The 15,500-nt window shown below is 38.6% G+C and overlaps 1 protein-coding gene across 2 annotated transcripts in view; it reads right to left on the reverse strand.

Moving 5' to 3' along the window:
* Positions 1 to 15,500, reverse strand: part of ptpn11b (protein tyrosine phosphatase non-receptor type 11b) — a 35,040-nt gene that overhangs the window by 16,063 nt on the left and 3,477 nt on the right. For both annotated transcript variants that reach the window (XM_085393584.1, XM_085393583.1), the window contains exon 2: positions 4,329 to 4,451. In XM_085393584.1, the coding sequence (XP_085249710.1) occupies positions 4,329 to 4,451 (123 nt within the window). The remainder of the gene's footprint in view (positions 1 to 4,328; positions 4,452 to 15,500) is intronic.

The raw sequence follows: 15,500 nt of genomic DNA on the forward strand, positions 1-15,500 counted from the left end.
GGAGAATTAAACCAACTAAATGTTTATTATCCAATTCAAATGCTAAATCAGTGTGTCCAACAACATGTCCTACCTGTGACCTGGAAATGCATCTTACTGAACAATCCATTTGATACATCACAGGTGATGTATACAAGAGGTGTGACAGATGGACTCTAAATAGAAAAGGATTGCTCAGTAAAGGCTGTATTAGTCATTTAAAATGATCCGCTGCGATTTTAATCCTGTACGTTTCAGCGTTATGGTAAAAATGGTAAAAGATTCAATGCCAGCAGAGTCTCACAGTGTGTTGCACTTCAAATTTAACAAAGTAAATGTATCATCAACACTGTTAAGCTTATGTGACAGATCATGAAATCCAGCAGCAAGTTGCAACAAAACAATGGAAGGTTGAAGTAGCCATGTCACATGACTCAAAGCAACGTCAGTTAAAAAGAACAGATCAGAAGCATCGATTTCTCATCGTGTTAAATGCTCTGCTCCTGCTTTCTCGTGTCTCGGGTGGAAGGTGAGGAGAGCAATGCAAAAATGCAAAGAGAGGATAGCATACATGGGAGTACACTAATGCACCTCAATTTCAATGAGTGATTTTGGCTGTTTTTTTCCCACTGACCTAATAACCTAACATCAAATATAAAACGGGCAGTAACACAACTCATTTTGTTTATTTGTTTTGTTTTTTAAGCTCAGAGTGAAAACTAAACTAGGAAAGAAGGATTAAAAACATTTGTAACAACAACAAAAACAACGCTATGCATGATCCAAGCTCCCGAGCAGCAAACATTACTGACCAATTTACCAAATTATCCCAAAAATACAGAATATTTAGCTTTTAGTCAGATGACAAAATACATAACCTTTACAATCTTTAACTCACCGACTCAGCATATATACACACACACATAGTGAGTCACAGTAAAATTTAGTAAGTTTGATTTAAAGCTTGATTAAAATTGCATTTAAGCTGCACCAGAATCCCCTTTTGCTGAAAACACAGAGAGCATGCAACATGACAGTGCCCTTGATTATGCTATGCGCCGGTTTACATGGAGGGAACCCAAGTGAAAGCACAAAGACACATGATTTGCACTTCCTCTACATCTGATCACCACATTGTTAAACTGCAGCTTATTAACAACCAGAGCTGCTACCAGATCACAATACTGCACATGTGCAGTATTAGTCTCCATATTCTAGCCACACCACTGCATAAAAGTGAAGGGTTGTTTTTTTTTTTTTTAAATATAAATAATATATAAATCAGTTTTTCTAAACTAATACACTGACAAGATGAAGTCCACAAAACACAGACAACTGAGAAATGGACTACTTAAAAACCACATACTTATCCATCTGCAAAGCCTAGGACATAAATTATTGCTTGTTTGCCCTAAAGCTATTCCAAGCAATATTTTTGCACTAATAGATCCTGACACTTCTGAGAAATCTCTTTTAAAGTACACTTATCAACCTGAAGTTGATACAGTTTTGGCCTCTACTTCAGTTCCTCTTTATGTGTTTTTCAGTACAACTACACCCTATTAACCGGACTTCTAAAAGAAAAAAAAAAGGAAAAAAAAGACAAAAACAAATATGTCCCAAAAAGAATTTCAGTATTTAAGCATCTTCTACATCTCGAGACTGTCCCAACAGAGAAAAAACAAAACAAAACAAAACCCACCATAGCAGAGTGACTTGTAACAACTGAGAAACCTGCCTGTCAGCCTACATTTTCATAAGCAGGAAAAGGTATCCAAGCTCAAAGACAACCTCTAATATTTGAGCATATGGACAACAATCATTTCTACTACTGGCAGTTCATAACAGCTATCGCTGGACTAAACAATAGCTATACTTCCACTGCAATTAGGAAGGTGAAGTCTAAACACGAGCTGAGGAAGTAAGCATCAATAATTCATGAGTAGACAGCATCCTTATGGTATTGTATATGGAAATGCTAAAAACGGCTCCAACAGCAGTCTCGGCTGTCGCGTCACTCTCTGTGCTGACCTGCATGTCTTTTTCAAACTTTTAAGTCTCCAATATTAACGGAGGGTGTTAAACCAGGCAATCTCATGAAGTGAGAAAGAACATTAGTACAGAGACCTGCTGAAAAGATCGTTTTCCCCATGCTGACTAAATATAGTGTGAATATTTTTCTTCTGCAAATGCAGTTAAAATTCACAGATTGGTATCCACAACAATAAATGGTGAAATGCTACTTGAACTTGACTATAAATAGCATGGATGCAGTGGAAACACATCTGAGTAAACCCAGGCTAGAATTACATAACACAGAGGCTTGAAGAAAATCCAGTCGCTCTCTGTGGTAATCTGCCCTGCAAAAATTCTCTCTTAAGATTGCCCTTAAAATTTCTCCTTGAGTTCTTTAGAGGCTATAAAGAGCATGAAAAATGATGGAGAAAACTTGACCAGACTTTTCTCCTTATAAAGTTTGCCTCGTATATAAATTAAGGCCAAACTTTTTCCATCGCAAACTTTCCCCATCTTTGAATTTTCTGAAACTCTGAGCTGATTACATTTTCAAAACCCTCAAAGAGCTCTTATTAGCGTTTTAGACTTCAGAGAAGCGGCTATGTCCGACCCCCTCCTTCTTATGTTCACCTCGTGGAACAGAGTAGATGGGAGAAAGGGGAGAAATGAGGAGATGATGTTCGGAGGGAAAGATAAGCAGGGAGGGAGGGATGGACCTCAATATTCATATAGTTATAGATGCCAAGACTGACTATTACGATAATCAGACATGAGTCATTATGGCCTTTCCAGGCAGCTACATTTGGTTCTCTCTGGGGTTTTTTGTGCGATTCATCTAAAAATTAGCACAAGCTTGCACAGTCATATTTTGTAATAAACACAAAATAAACCTTTATTCCCATTTCTAATATTTTCTGCATTACTTAAAAATGTTTTTATGTTTTAGATGAACTTCAAGTGAAACAATTAACTCAATTTCATACTTTGTTTTGTGTATTGCATTCAACATATAGTATAGTGAGATCAGTAGGTGGCAAACAAGCAGCTTTTTTTTTTCTTTTTTAAATTGTCAAGTGTTTTTATTGTGAAGTTACACAGACTCTTCCTTGCCCTTAGTTCAAAGTGACCTACCTTCCGTAGCAGGTGGTGAGTCTCTGCAGCTTGGCCACTTGACCTCTTTGTGCATACATCTGTGTTTAAGTCTGTCAAGATCACAAGCTGCGGCTACAACTTACTCCACCGACCTTCCTGTGTGTGACATTTACTACAACCTCACCGCAAACACAAACCACAGGCAGCGAAGGTCAAAGCCTTAATAGGCCCCTCACTCTTTAACATCTTTTAAAAGCCACTGCCTGTCTAACTACCCCGTTTCCCTTTCATCTGTTTTTCTACATTTCATTCTCCCTCTTACTCGCTCACACACTCTCCCTTGCCTAATGTCACTGCCAGCTACAGTCACAGTAACAAATGCGTCTGGGCTTTCTTCCAAGAGCTTGGCCGACTGATCCATCTCTTAAAAGCTTCCGTTGCCAAGGAAGAGCCACTCTTCAAACTCTCTCTTCTTCTGTCTCAGTTTGTTTCCTGCTCTCCGTAATCACCACAGCATGTAGTGCACAGTTTATTTACCAGAAACTCCACACCACAAATACTACACACAGTGGTTCTTAAAGAGATTAAGAGAAATAAGGCGTGAGTGACAAGTTTGAGTGAACACTTTTCTGTGCTTGTCTAACTCACTTTAATTTAAGCCTGCTGTCCAAAATTAAGATTTTCTGGTTGTGTAGTGTCAAAATTGACAAAAATCACACCATGGAAAGTGTTATCCAACATGTTCTTAGAAACACTTGCGCAAAACAACTCCCGTTTGATACAATTTCTCTACCCACAGGCGAAATGTGGAGACACTTGCTGAGACACCAGTTTCTGAGACTCTTCTCAGAAAAGCCTCGTCTCTCCTGAGAATTTAACATCCTACATTTTTCAGACCAGTGCAGTGTTACGTCTTATTCTCAGGCTGAAAACTGACCAGTACAATTCTCGCTGAACCGAGCACCTTACCTTTGCACTCCTGAGGTTTGTTTGTGTAATTTTTGATCATGTAGTCACACAGGCTTAGTTATTTTTAGACATGGCTAGATTGCCTTTAAATCACTGTGCATTTCCTCACTAGCCCCTGTCAAACACCATAATCAGTGTTTTCCATAGATAATCACTTGCCTCTCTAATCAACCAAGTAGCTTGTCCATATGACAGGAGACCCATGCATTTGAGGATTTAACTTGGTACTGTTGAGAACACTGAGGTTAAGTGGGGAGCACAGATACGTTTACCTGACAGAGAGGGTAAAATCCCCTGGGTTGCTCTTGCTCGGCCGGGCCAGAAAACTGCCGTGGACTCCCCGGGTCAACAGGAGCTGCTCTGCCTCGATTCCGGTAATGTTGGGGTGAAACCACCTAAATATTTGTGCACAAAGAAATGGCAAAAAACAAAAGACTAATCAGTGCATATATAACTGCCATACATATTCGAGTATTTTACATCAAAAACGTTGATGGACTTGCAGTGCTTTACCTCCATTGGTGTACAGACCTGTTATATAGAGTGGTCAAAATGGATGTACTGTAAAACTGGCTTTTGCCTACAACAGTTTATACAACACTGTACAAAAACTCTATTGATTAATTCAGCTATGTTTTATATGACTGCTTTCTGCTATCATGACACTGGTGGACTAGCATACAGTGTGCCTTATTTAAAAAGTACACGTTCTTCCTTGATGAGTCAATGAATACATACAAACTGTATGTCCTGTTCTGGTTTGAAAAGGAAGGACACCAAAGTTTACAGTTCTGCAAAGCCAAAGCTAATAATTGCATGTTACTTCCTCTCTTGCCAAACATGACAGGCAAATATTTATCCCGACCATTTCTCAGGTACAGTTAGAAGAAAAATGATCATGAACACTTTGGGTTCACCATGATTGCAGAATTGATTTCTAACAGGAATACAACATGTAGTGTGGGCTTCACCTTAGGTGGCAATATGGAAATAGTTTGGCTGAACACAAATATACATTTCATGCTTCTTGAACTCACAGTGTAATCAGTCAGTGAGCACACTGGAAAAAAGTAAACTCTTGAATTTAGTGACTCGTAAAACCCCCACTAATAACAACCACCACCATCAGATGTTTCCTGTTGTTGCTTTTGAAACCATTTCTGGAATATTTTTGATTAAACATGTTTCTTCAGCTTATGTCACAACATGTGAACTGGGTTATGTTCAAGCTTAAGAGTACAAACATTTTCTTCTTTTATAACCAATGTGTACTTGGGGAAAAAAAAAAAAAAAAAAGAAAAAGATCTTTTACGGTTTAATTACTAGTTCTGTTGCTGATTACAAGGCCCTGAAGTATCCTCAAAGCATGATGCTTCCTCCATCATGCTTTGCATTTAAGATGAGATTTAAGTGTTAATGTGTAGCATAACTTCAACTCTCTCATCTGTTCATGGAACACATCCAAGAAAGGTATGAAATAATTCAGTTTATTTCTAGAGGTGTGATTTCCTTTGTAGGTTTTGTCTATCAAACATTTCTTATTCTGATATTGTACTGAATATTCTCCACTTGTAGACAGTTTGCCTTTTTCTTAGTGATTAATACGTCGGTTGTTAGAAATGCATTTGCAGCCTTTTGCAGTTGTGCATTTCAATAACGCTTCATCTAATACCTCTGAAAGTTGTGATCGATGCACCAAACCTTTTTGTTAAGGAAAGCAGACTTTATAAACAAATGAAAAATACAACTCCTTGTGTGTCATTAGTATTAAAGAGGCAGTGAGAAGGTAGTGCCGTAATGTCCCAGTGAATGGCTGTATATCAGCTGTGTGGATTTAGAGCCCATGTTTAAGCAGGGATCATTGGGTTAAACCTCCCCAACTAATGTGTGCCATTGCCGGCTAATCCAACGCACCACTAGCCATCCAGGACTGCATTATTGTATCAAAGTACAGAGAGCTGACAAAACTGACATGAAATAGAATAAATAAACAGTACTTTGTGGTCCATCATGGGTGACACAAAAAATTGCAGTGGTTCAGTGACATAATCGCTTTTATAAACAGGCTCCAAAAACCGTGCCATTTTCAGAAATGTCAACACATTTGGCAAGAGCGTAAAAGCTCTCCAAACTTCACTGATAACAACGTCATTCTCTTCCTATAATACATGAAATTCATTTCTCAGCCCACAAACTACTAATACATGATCAGAGGTTGAGCAACGAAAACTGGCACACAGGTACAATCTCATCTGGATTAGATATTTTAAAAAAAAAACTTTCCAAAATGAGTATGAATCCTAAAATAAAAAGGCATTTCACAAAAGTGTCACATGACTTCAGGTAGCCAAGATTTTGAAAATTATTGAAAAATGGTGATATCTATCACACGTCTTTGTCAATATATATTAATCTCTGCACTGTAGTTCAAGTCCCAGCAGACAATCTTTCAGTGCTATATAGTCAAAGGAGACATTCAGGAGTCAAGTCCTCCAAGAGAAACAACAGTGTCAAAACAGAGACCTCGTTACTTACAATAAAGTGAAACTGATTTATACACATGAATAAATTACCATTATTGTGCACATGATCTAGCACTTGGCAACAGTATAACCAAGACTTCCGGGCACGACACCAAAGGTTGTATATTAATACTTTGAAAACCAAGTGCTCTTCACTCCCACTGCACACAGAGAATATGAATTGGACAATCATTTAACTGCATTATTCCTGAGAAGATAATATCTGAAAGCTTTAACAGCGGGCGAGCATTTAGGCGTTGCCGTTTTTGTACACTGTATGACACAAACTCATGACAGTAGGATAAAAATAAAACTCATGTGTCAGCTCAGCAGATCTTGTGTCACCTGAGAGCGGCAAATACACATGAGAATACTTTTGTGGTCACTGCTATTGCAGGGTCTGAATCTCAGCTCGAGTTATGCGACACAGTGCTTTCTATTAATTTCCTTAATAACTTGAAACCACGGTAACGAGGATAGGTAAGCCTGCTCTTGGGGCTTTAGGCTTTACTAACTTGAGGAGAAAAAAAGTATCAAATTTAATACATTTTAAAAGGATGAAATTCCTTTTATACACAGTCTTAGATATTGATTTTTATTTAAGTCACGAAGTGAAACTGACAGCATCTACACCACAGAGTAGCCTGACCTGCTTTGACAGTGGAGAAACATGAGAAGAGTGTGGGAGAGACAGGTGGGGTGAGAAGCAGACAATACAGGTGCAGGGGTAATGATGCCAAATGTAAGGGCGTGATAAATGACAGAAACTAACAACCTTGTTGTTGTTGTTATTCTTGTGTATGTTGGGCGGGGTCTTCAATGTAAACAGACCAGTATGACATAAAAACCTAAAATTTATGAATTCATGTGAACAGAGACTCATGTCCAGTGAAAATGAGACCCTCAGCCAAGACCTGAACCTGACCACTTGCAGCTAACAGACCACACCAGCCATCTGACAGACATCTGACCCAGACTAAACCTGGCCTCCCTCTTTAACTTTACCAGGGGGCAAAGCAGCACTACAACACGTTCATGCTAGCAGACAGATCATAGGGGAGACTTTACAACTAACTTGGAAATGTTTACATGAGGATTTGTCATAAATACGTACAAGAGTAGAGGGTGAACTGGACAAGGCATTCCTTGTAGCATTAAATATCTCTGCAAGCCTATTGGGGATATTAAACATGGACAGACAGGAAATGACTCAAGGGCAGTGGGAGACTGATAAAAGTAATATCTGAAATACTTAACGTAGCACATTCATCTGGCCGAGTATGTTGTCTCCAGATAGCAAAAAAATAAATAAATATATTATAAACAGGAAAACTGTTACGGGCAACACAATAATGATATTCCCTTTTAAATATAATCAAACTTTCAGGCTAAAAGAGCCTATCTAGCCTATTTCATTTTTGCCTTCCTCCATACATGTTTGTCATGTACTGTTCAATTCAACAAAAAGTTGTTAGAACAAAACCTCAAAAAGACGGCCTAATTAACCAAGTTCTTTAATGTTTTTGGTACTGATGATAAAACACAGCACTGAACTGTTATGGTTGAAATTAGTCCAATAGATTCTTTTTTAAACTTTTTAAAACTTTAAATATATAAATAACAATATAAAAACTAACTATATCTCTGTGAATTATTTAGGCAACTATAGTAAACATACTTTCAGAATCAAAGCAATGACCCATTTATATGGATTAAATGTTGCACGCAGGAAAGACAGCTAAGGTTAAGACAGCACCCAGTCTTGAGATTGATCGACTCTTCCCAGCATCTTTGAGAACGCGTCAGGGGACCTCACTACACATATAGTATTTTTCACACAAATATTACTTGGGAAGGCTGTGCAAGTATGTATGGTGACTTATTTTAGGATTTTATTATTTTTATTTCTTTGGCCATCTAAGAATACAATGGATAATTCCCCCCACCCCCACTCTTGTTTTGAATATTCAGCTGCCCCTCTAGTGAGTCTCTCATCCTACTGTTAGTCTCCAGCTTCACCATACTGAACTACAGCTGGTGACAACAGCCTTTATACTTCCCTGGGGATCCGCTTAGAGAGCAATGCTAACCAGCAACTGCAGCAGGCTGAGAATTGGTTTATATATTGCTACAGAGACTGTAGAGCAGAACAAGAACGACAGTGGCCAGCTGGAGTCCAAGTTGCTGGAGCTGGAGGCCGTCAAATGTAATGTAAGGTAATGTAAAGTAAATGTAAGTGTGACTCACTTGACAGCTAAATATTTTTAATAATAACTTCAGAAAGTGCAGGAGTACATTTTTCATCTGTAATTCAAGCTTTCATTATTTTGTTACAAATTAGATTCCTTTAAAAAAAAAATTTTTAAAAGCCTGTGGTTTTTGAGTGCGCTGGTAATTTTCCTTTTGCCATGAGAGTAAATTATTTGTAAGAGCATTTAACCAAACATTTTTGTATCATATCATGTTACTTATTTAGGGATGGGAATAGTTACAAGCAGAGCCGGCCAGTGCCTTTAGGTTACTAGAACGAGGAGCCAATAACAGGTCATGGGTGGTGGACAGATTTGTGGTATTGTTTTTAATCCTATGCAGATTTATACTGAAAATAAAATCAGTGGGACACAAATACCTTATGTCATTAATCCATTTCTAATCCATCAGAGCATGTCTGCAACTCCACAAGTTATCACAACAATAGAAATGGGCTGGACCAAATATCGCTAACAACAGAAGCAATTACAGCAGACTGTTCACTGTGCCAGGTTTACAGAGGCAAGAGTGCACCTCCCCCTCTGTGCTAATACAAAAAAACCCCAAAAACAATACAAAAACCCAAGACACAAACAATTCAACAACATTTGTAACAACTAGAGTGTACTTCTAACCTCTTAACTTCACATTGACACATTGCATCAGTTATGTCAAGGCAATATTGCATTTGTATGCACACATTTAAAAAAAAAGTTATTAACTGCCAGGTCTCCACATGCTTTCAAGTTTCCATGTTATACTTAAATTCTTTCTTCAATGCATTTAATTAATAAAAACTATAGATATAAAGGCATTATTAAAAGGAAGAGGATGTGCTAAAGCAGGGTTAGGGACATTCCTATTGAAAACAAAAAATAAATAATACAAGACAAGCTGAATGGGATCATTTCTGCCCTACCTCACCATTGTGGTCGAAGCTTGCCACAGCCCCTTGCTTCAGCAGCCTCAGAGCTTAGTAATCCAGCACTGGGCACTGTTACACAAGGGAGGGTGGGAGGGAGAGAAGGAGATATAGAGACGAAAGCGGGAAGGGTGTAAAAAAGTGTTAAAAGTGTTACTGGGTTAGACTGAGTGAGACAGAGACGACAGAAGTGGAGGGGGTGCTTTGTAAGAGTGTGTGAGAGAGAGAGTGAGAGAGATAATGTGCAAGAGGAAGAGTAGACAAGGGGGAGGGGGGCTTTAATCTGGGATTTGGATGAGCATGAGCGGGCCTGATACCAGCACCCGTCAGTGCTATCAGCAGCCCCACGTCCCCACCCCCTCTTCCCTCCTTTGCCACCTTAGATGAACGTGACAGGCACTAGCTGACTGTAGGGCTGCCACGATTTGTCGACTAGTCACGATTACGTCGACTATCAAAATCGTCGACGACTGATTTAATAGTCGACGCGTCGTTTGAAACTTTGTACGATCACAAAAGACGCAGGAATAAGTGGCAGGATTTAAGAGTGTAATAACGGACTGAAACAGAAGATGGCAGCATTGCATGTACAAGGATGTCAGCTACCGTTAAACCCCGAAGAAGAAGAAGAAGCTGTGTCCCAGAATTCATAGCGCGGCCCAGCGCAGTTTCCAACAATGGCGGCAGCTAGTTAGTTTTAATGTTACTCTTATTATTCTTTCTGGGTCACAAAATAAACGTTTAACATATTTTCAGGCGAGAATGTAGCTGTGTAAACCTCAAATATCTGCTCAGTTTATCAGGACACCACATATTTTCAAAAGCACTCCGACGTTTTCGAAGACATCTGTTACCCACTAGCTCGTTAGCGAGCCGGGGGCTAGGCTCACTAGTGCCGTGAGAACACCGGACTCTCCGCAAACCCACCGCCGTCTTTCGCTACTCAGGTTAAATATGAGTCACTTAGATAACTTAAAATGTTATTGTTTGGCTTTTTTTTTTTAGTATTTTATTTGTTCCTGAGTAAATCAGTTTGTCTGAGATTAAAGTTATAGTTTTTACACAGCTGAATAAACGTCAAGCAGACAGCTGATTATCAGAAGTGTGAGATGCTCCAGAATATACTCCAGTGTCCTGTTATATTTTAGATAGCAAGGAGTTTATTAAACTTCACCGAAACAATCTGCAAATTTCATTAAAATTTAATAAACTATCATCTTGTCTTTATTTTTAGTTAGCACAGACCTTAAACACTTAAAGCTGTAAGCTAATGATAGTTATATAAGAGCAGATGCTGCTGGTGCAATAAGCTGTAGTTTTACGTCTAATGGATGATGATCTGATTAGTCGACTAATCGCAAAAATAATCGGTGACTAGTCGACTATCAAAATAATCGTTTGTGGCAGCCCTAGCTGACTGGTAAACCACCATCTGCCGTTCTCCCTTCAGTCTCACTTTCTGTGCCCCAGTTGTACCCTCAGAGGTCAGAGGGTCTCACGCTAGAGTTCACTCTGATCCTAAAGCTAATAGAGCCTTCTCTGGCTACGGGGTCCTCACCATCTTGTCTGAGGCTAAATACAACAGCTGTGTTGCCTGTGCCTGGAGATTAAACATGCCGTAGTTACACCAGATCATAGTTAGTCATCGCCAAGCTAAAGCCCTCAATCCAGCCAATTCAGCAGTATGCCATTAGCCTATTAATTTCACATGGGTGGGTCAGGAAGCTTTACACATGAGTTAGAAAATAAATGCAGAGAACAAAAGCTGCAGTTCAACTCTTAACTACCTTACAGTGAATTTTAGATTGTACAACAATCTGAAAGGACCTGTATAATCTGACTGAATCTACTTTAATTATTATCAGTCTAGTATCTGCAAATACTATTATGAATGCAAACTACTTGGGGTTAAACAAATAACCACCTAAAGAGTGACTAATAAAACAAAGCACCTGTAACCACATAAGCTGTTTTGGGAGTTTGTAAATATCATCCCAAAGACAAATTCATACTTTGCTCTGTTCACAGTGTATGTGGGATATGCAGTCAGAGCTATAAATGTGTGTGCAAAAACTACACACCATTTTAGGGGTTAGGTAGTCTAGTAGAAAACCATTGAGATTCAAAGCTGCCCAATTTATCTCATGAGATCCTAGTACTACTTTTCTTCTGATGCCCATAGATTCATGTTAAGTTTGAAGATTTAAAATGTACAAATGAAAGCATTAAATTACAGACACACTAGCAGAATAATGCGCAATAAAGTGCAAAATTATCTCCTGATCACAGCTTCTTACATACCAGAAGTATGTCAAATTGTAAATATCTTTCCAAGGGCCACTTTAAAACTGACAATTAAAAATGTTCATCTTTATACAATGTTAAGTCCCTGCTTTAAAAAAAGAAAAGAAAAAAGTATGTAATGGCCACATTGTTACAGTAGTACAGCACACATCTAAACTCAAGAGACTACTTCAAAGCAACTCCCCTACTAATGAAAAACAATGTCCCCAAAATTATGTTGTTTAAGATGAATTTATATAGGAGTGAATTCTGAAAAGTCTTGAAAGCAAACTCAACAGCATGCCGCGTCTATAAAGCCTTATCCATATTCTCTACCAGCCTCGTTCATGACTACAGGAGTGACTCAGGGCTTTCCAAGAATAGGATTGCCTTTGACAACCACCAGACGCCCCATTTCCCTGCATCTGGCCTTGGGCAGTGAGGAGAGGAGATACAACACAATGAGAATGAGATTTCAAATAGTCTGGTATATATCTGACGAGATGTCGACAGGAAAGTAGAGGTAAAAAGTGGTGGTACTGTGGGAGAGACGGGGGCAGCTGGGAGCTGCAGGTTAAGCCTTGGGCAGCTTGTGGGGAAACAAGCCTAGTGTGCATCCAGCCACCACTCTATCCTCTTACATAATGTCTCATGTTCAATATAGGCTATTTAAAGCATGCCTGTCTAGGCCTGCTGACAAAAAGGTGATATACTTAGTAGCCACAGTGCAGCATGAAAGCCTCTGCTAGGACTATATTGGTCACAGACAAGCCTGGGGTGTGGATTTTGGTAACACTGCAGTTATTTTTAGCCCTGCTGATGATCTGGAGTATTTACATGAGGTGAAAAACCCACTTCAATAATTCCCTTCTGTGTAGAACAAGTCCTTTCAATGTAGTAGAAAATGCAGAATAAGAAAAACTGTGCCCACGTATGAATGAAAAAAACAAAACAGCAACGTTACTTACACATACAAGCCAAAACATAACTCACTGATTACAAAATTGCCTGTTGTGATAAGCAAAACTGTTAAAAATAACTGAGGGCAATCATAATTCTCTAAGCACGCAAAAACAAGTTATACTGTAGCACAGGGGATAGAGTTTTACATCAACTAAATAGGACTTGGGAAGCTCTCGGTAAAAGCACCAAACATTAGTGGTTAATCAATAACTTGTGTTTTTTTCCACAGACATATGCAAGCCTCTTTTTTAAACCATATAGAAATCACAGAAGCAGATATGGAAGGCAATTACTATAATCACTAAATGCCAGATTTGTTACTGTGAACGGCAAAAAATATGTAGAAAAAGCAATTCTAAATGCCTCGCTTTTTATCTTTAAATAACAAAATGGTAATATAAAATGGTTTATGAGATATTCTCTCTCACGCTACAATAAAAGCAAACAAATTTAAAGGGGCTTAACAGTTTATAAGGTACTGCTCACTGGCTTGCTTTAGGCATTTATTCCAGAGGAAAATGTTATCAATCACAAGCTTATCATTTAATGCAAATGCAGCCTGTGTTGATACTTTGCTAAGATTTACTGCACCTCATTTTACTATGCAAAACCCAGGGAATGCTAGTTTAAATGTAATTCATGTTTAAGACCTGTAAGCTTGAAATAGGTTGGCGGTTAACACTACATAGATTCATATTGCACACACGACTTTCTGCATGTTTTAATCCACATTTGCTAATGTTCTACATGTCTAACAGACTGCAGGATCACTTGGCTGATAAGAAAATTGGTAACTGGTTGATATGCTCAGATTGAAATCTGTCCAAATTAAGACAAGCATAGCTAACACGACAGCAATGAACAGACATGTGGGATTTATCTTTCTATCAAATCCCCAGTTTGCTACAGTGTCAGTGTGAAACGTTATAGTTAGATGGTTAATATTAGTCAGAGGGGAGTCACTAACTAATCTTCTCCAGCTTACCTTTTACCAGAGAAAGCACTTTTTAACTGAATCATGAGATAAGCGTGACTAATATTCAAAGTCTGCTATCTACAGAGAGAAGTGGTAGCGGTGGTATTAACCTGATCAAAGCTGAGCTCGGATTTGCACAACTATGAGTCTGGGAGGAATGAGGCTCTGATACGTTAGACATCAAATATTTAGCATTTACCTAAAAAAAAAAAACAAAAAAAAACAAACATGTCCCTTCTGCTTTTTAAGCAGGTTACCCTTAAATGTGGGATTCAAAGACCGCAGGCATGTAATGTTTTGTCTAGTGTAGTCTATTAGCATTGTTTTGCGCCTGAATAAATGAATAAAATAAAAGCATGTATCTGGTTTTAAAGAAGAAAAAAAAAAAAGTGTGTTCAGAGCACTCATGGAAATGTTGGCAGTGCTATCTTATTCCTCCACATGGGCTGTTGTTTTCCTGTCGGCTTATCGAAAAAACTGACTCACTGTTCTCAGCTGGTCAAATGAGTTTCAGTGACAGACGAGGTCTGTTCCATAAACAAAAGAGGGGCAGAGGTGGTTTCCAATAGTGGAAAGAGTTTGCAACACAGACGCAACTGGCAAAACAGAAATGGAAGTGCGATGTAAAGTGATTCATCATTACATCTTTCTCTGGGCCCACAGTTATGCTGAACTCATTACAATGCCTTATGATTGTTAAATTTATGGTACAGTCACAATGAGGGACAGTACAGATCGTTCCTCTATGATTTAACCGCCACAGACCTGCAGTGAAATAATAACAAAATACATGGAAACTCCGGACCGCCACAATATTATTATGAACTAAAACCCTTCCTGATATGGGGTGTCGGAGTAATATCATCAACAACAGAGTGGGTTGGTTAGATGGCACGTATTGTAGTATTGTTCCCCTGTGGTATTTCAGCTCAGGAAGTTCAGAACAGAGCTGCGGAGCAGCAGTCATACACTGCAAAAACTCAGAATCTTAGCAAGTATATTTGTCTTGTTTCTAGTCAAAATAATCTTATCACAAGACAAAATGAACTAAAGGGTAACATCCCAGTAAGATATATTAACTTGTTTTTAGACAGTAGATCTTGAAACTATAAATTTTTCACTGTTCCACTGGCAGATTTTTCTCTTATTTCAGGCAAAAATATCTTGTATTAAGTGAAAAAAATCTGCCAATGGAACAAGTGAAAATTTTCTAGTTTCAAGATCCACTGTCTAAAAACAAGTTAATGTATCTTACTGAGATGTTACTTTTCAGTTGATTTTGTCTTGTTTTAAGTGTGATGAGTTTATTTTGACTAGAAATAAGACTTGCTAAGATTCTGAGTTTTTGCAGTGTATGTAGGACAACCAGCGGCAAGGCATAGAAACTGGCAGAGATAAAAACCGCTTTAACCTCAGTGCTCAGTGCTTTCTTCTCCTTCCTCTTAGCCTGGTGGCATTGACCTCTAGAGAAATTGGACTTAGTTGCCGCTAGTGTCCGCTAACTAACAATTGTTCATTATGATTTTTG

This window comes from Rhamphochromis longiceps, linkage group LG20 (genome assembly GCF_057381845.1).
Source record: "Rhamphochromis longiceps isolate RC_006_pf linkage group LG20, R_longiceps_female_GT1.1, whole genome shotgun sequence".
Classification (NCBI taxonomy): domain Eukaryota; kingdom Metazoa; phylum Chordata; class Actinopteri; order Cichliformes; family Cichlidae; genus Rhamphochromis; species Rhamphochromis longiceps.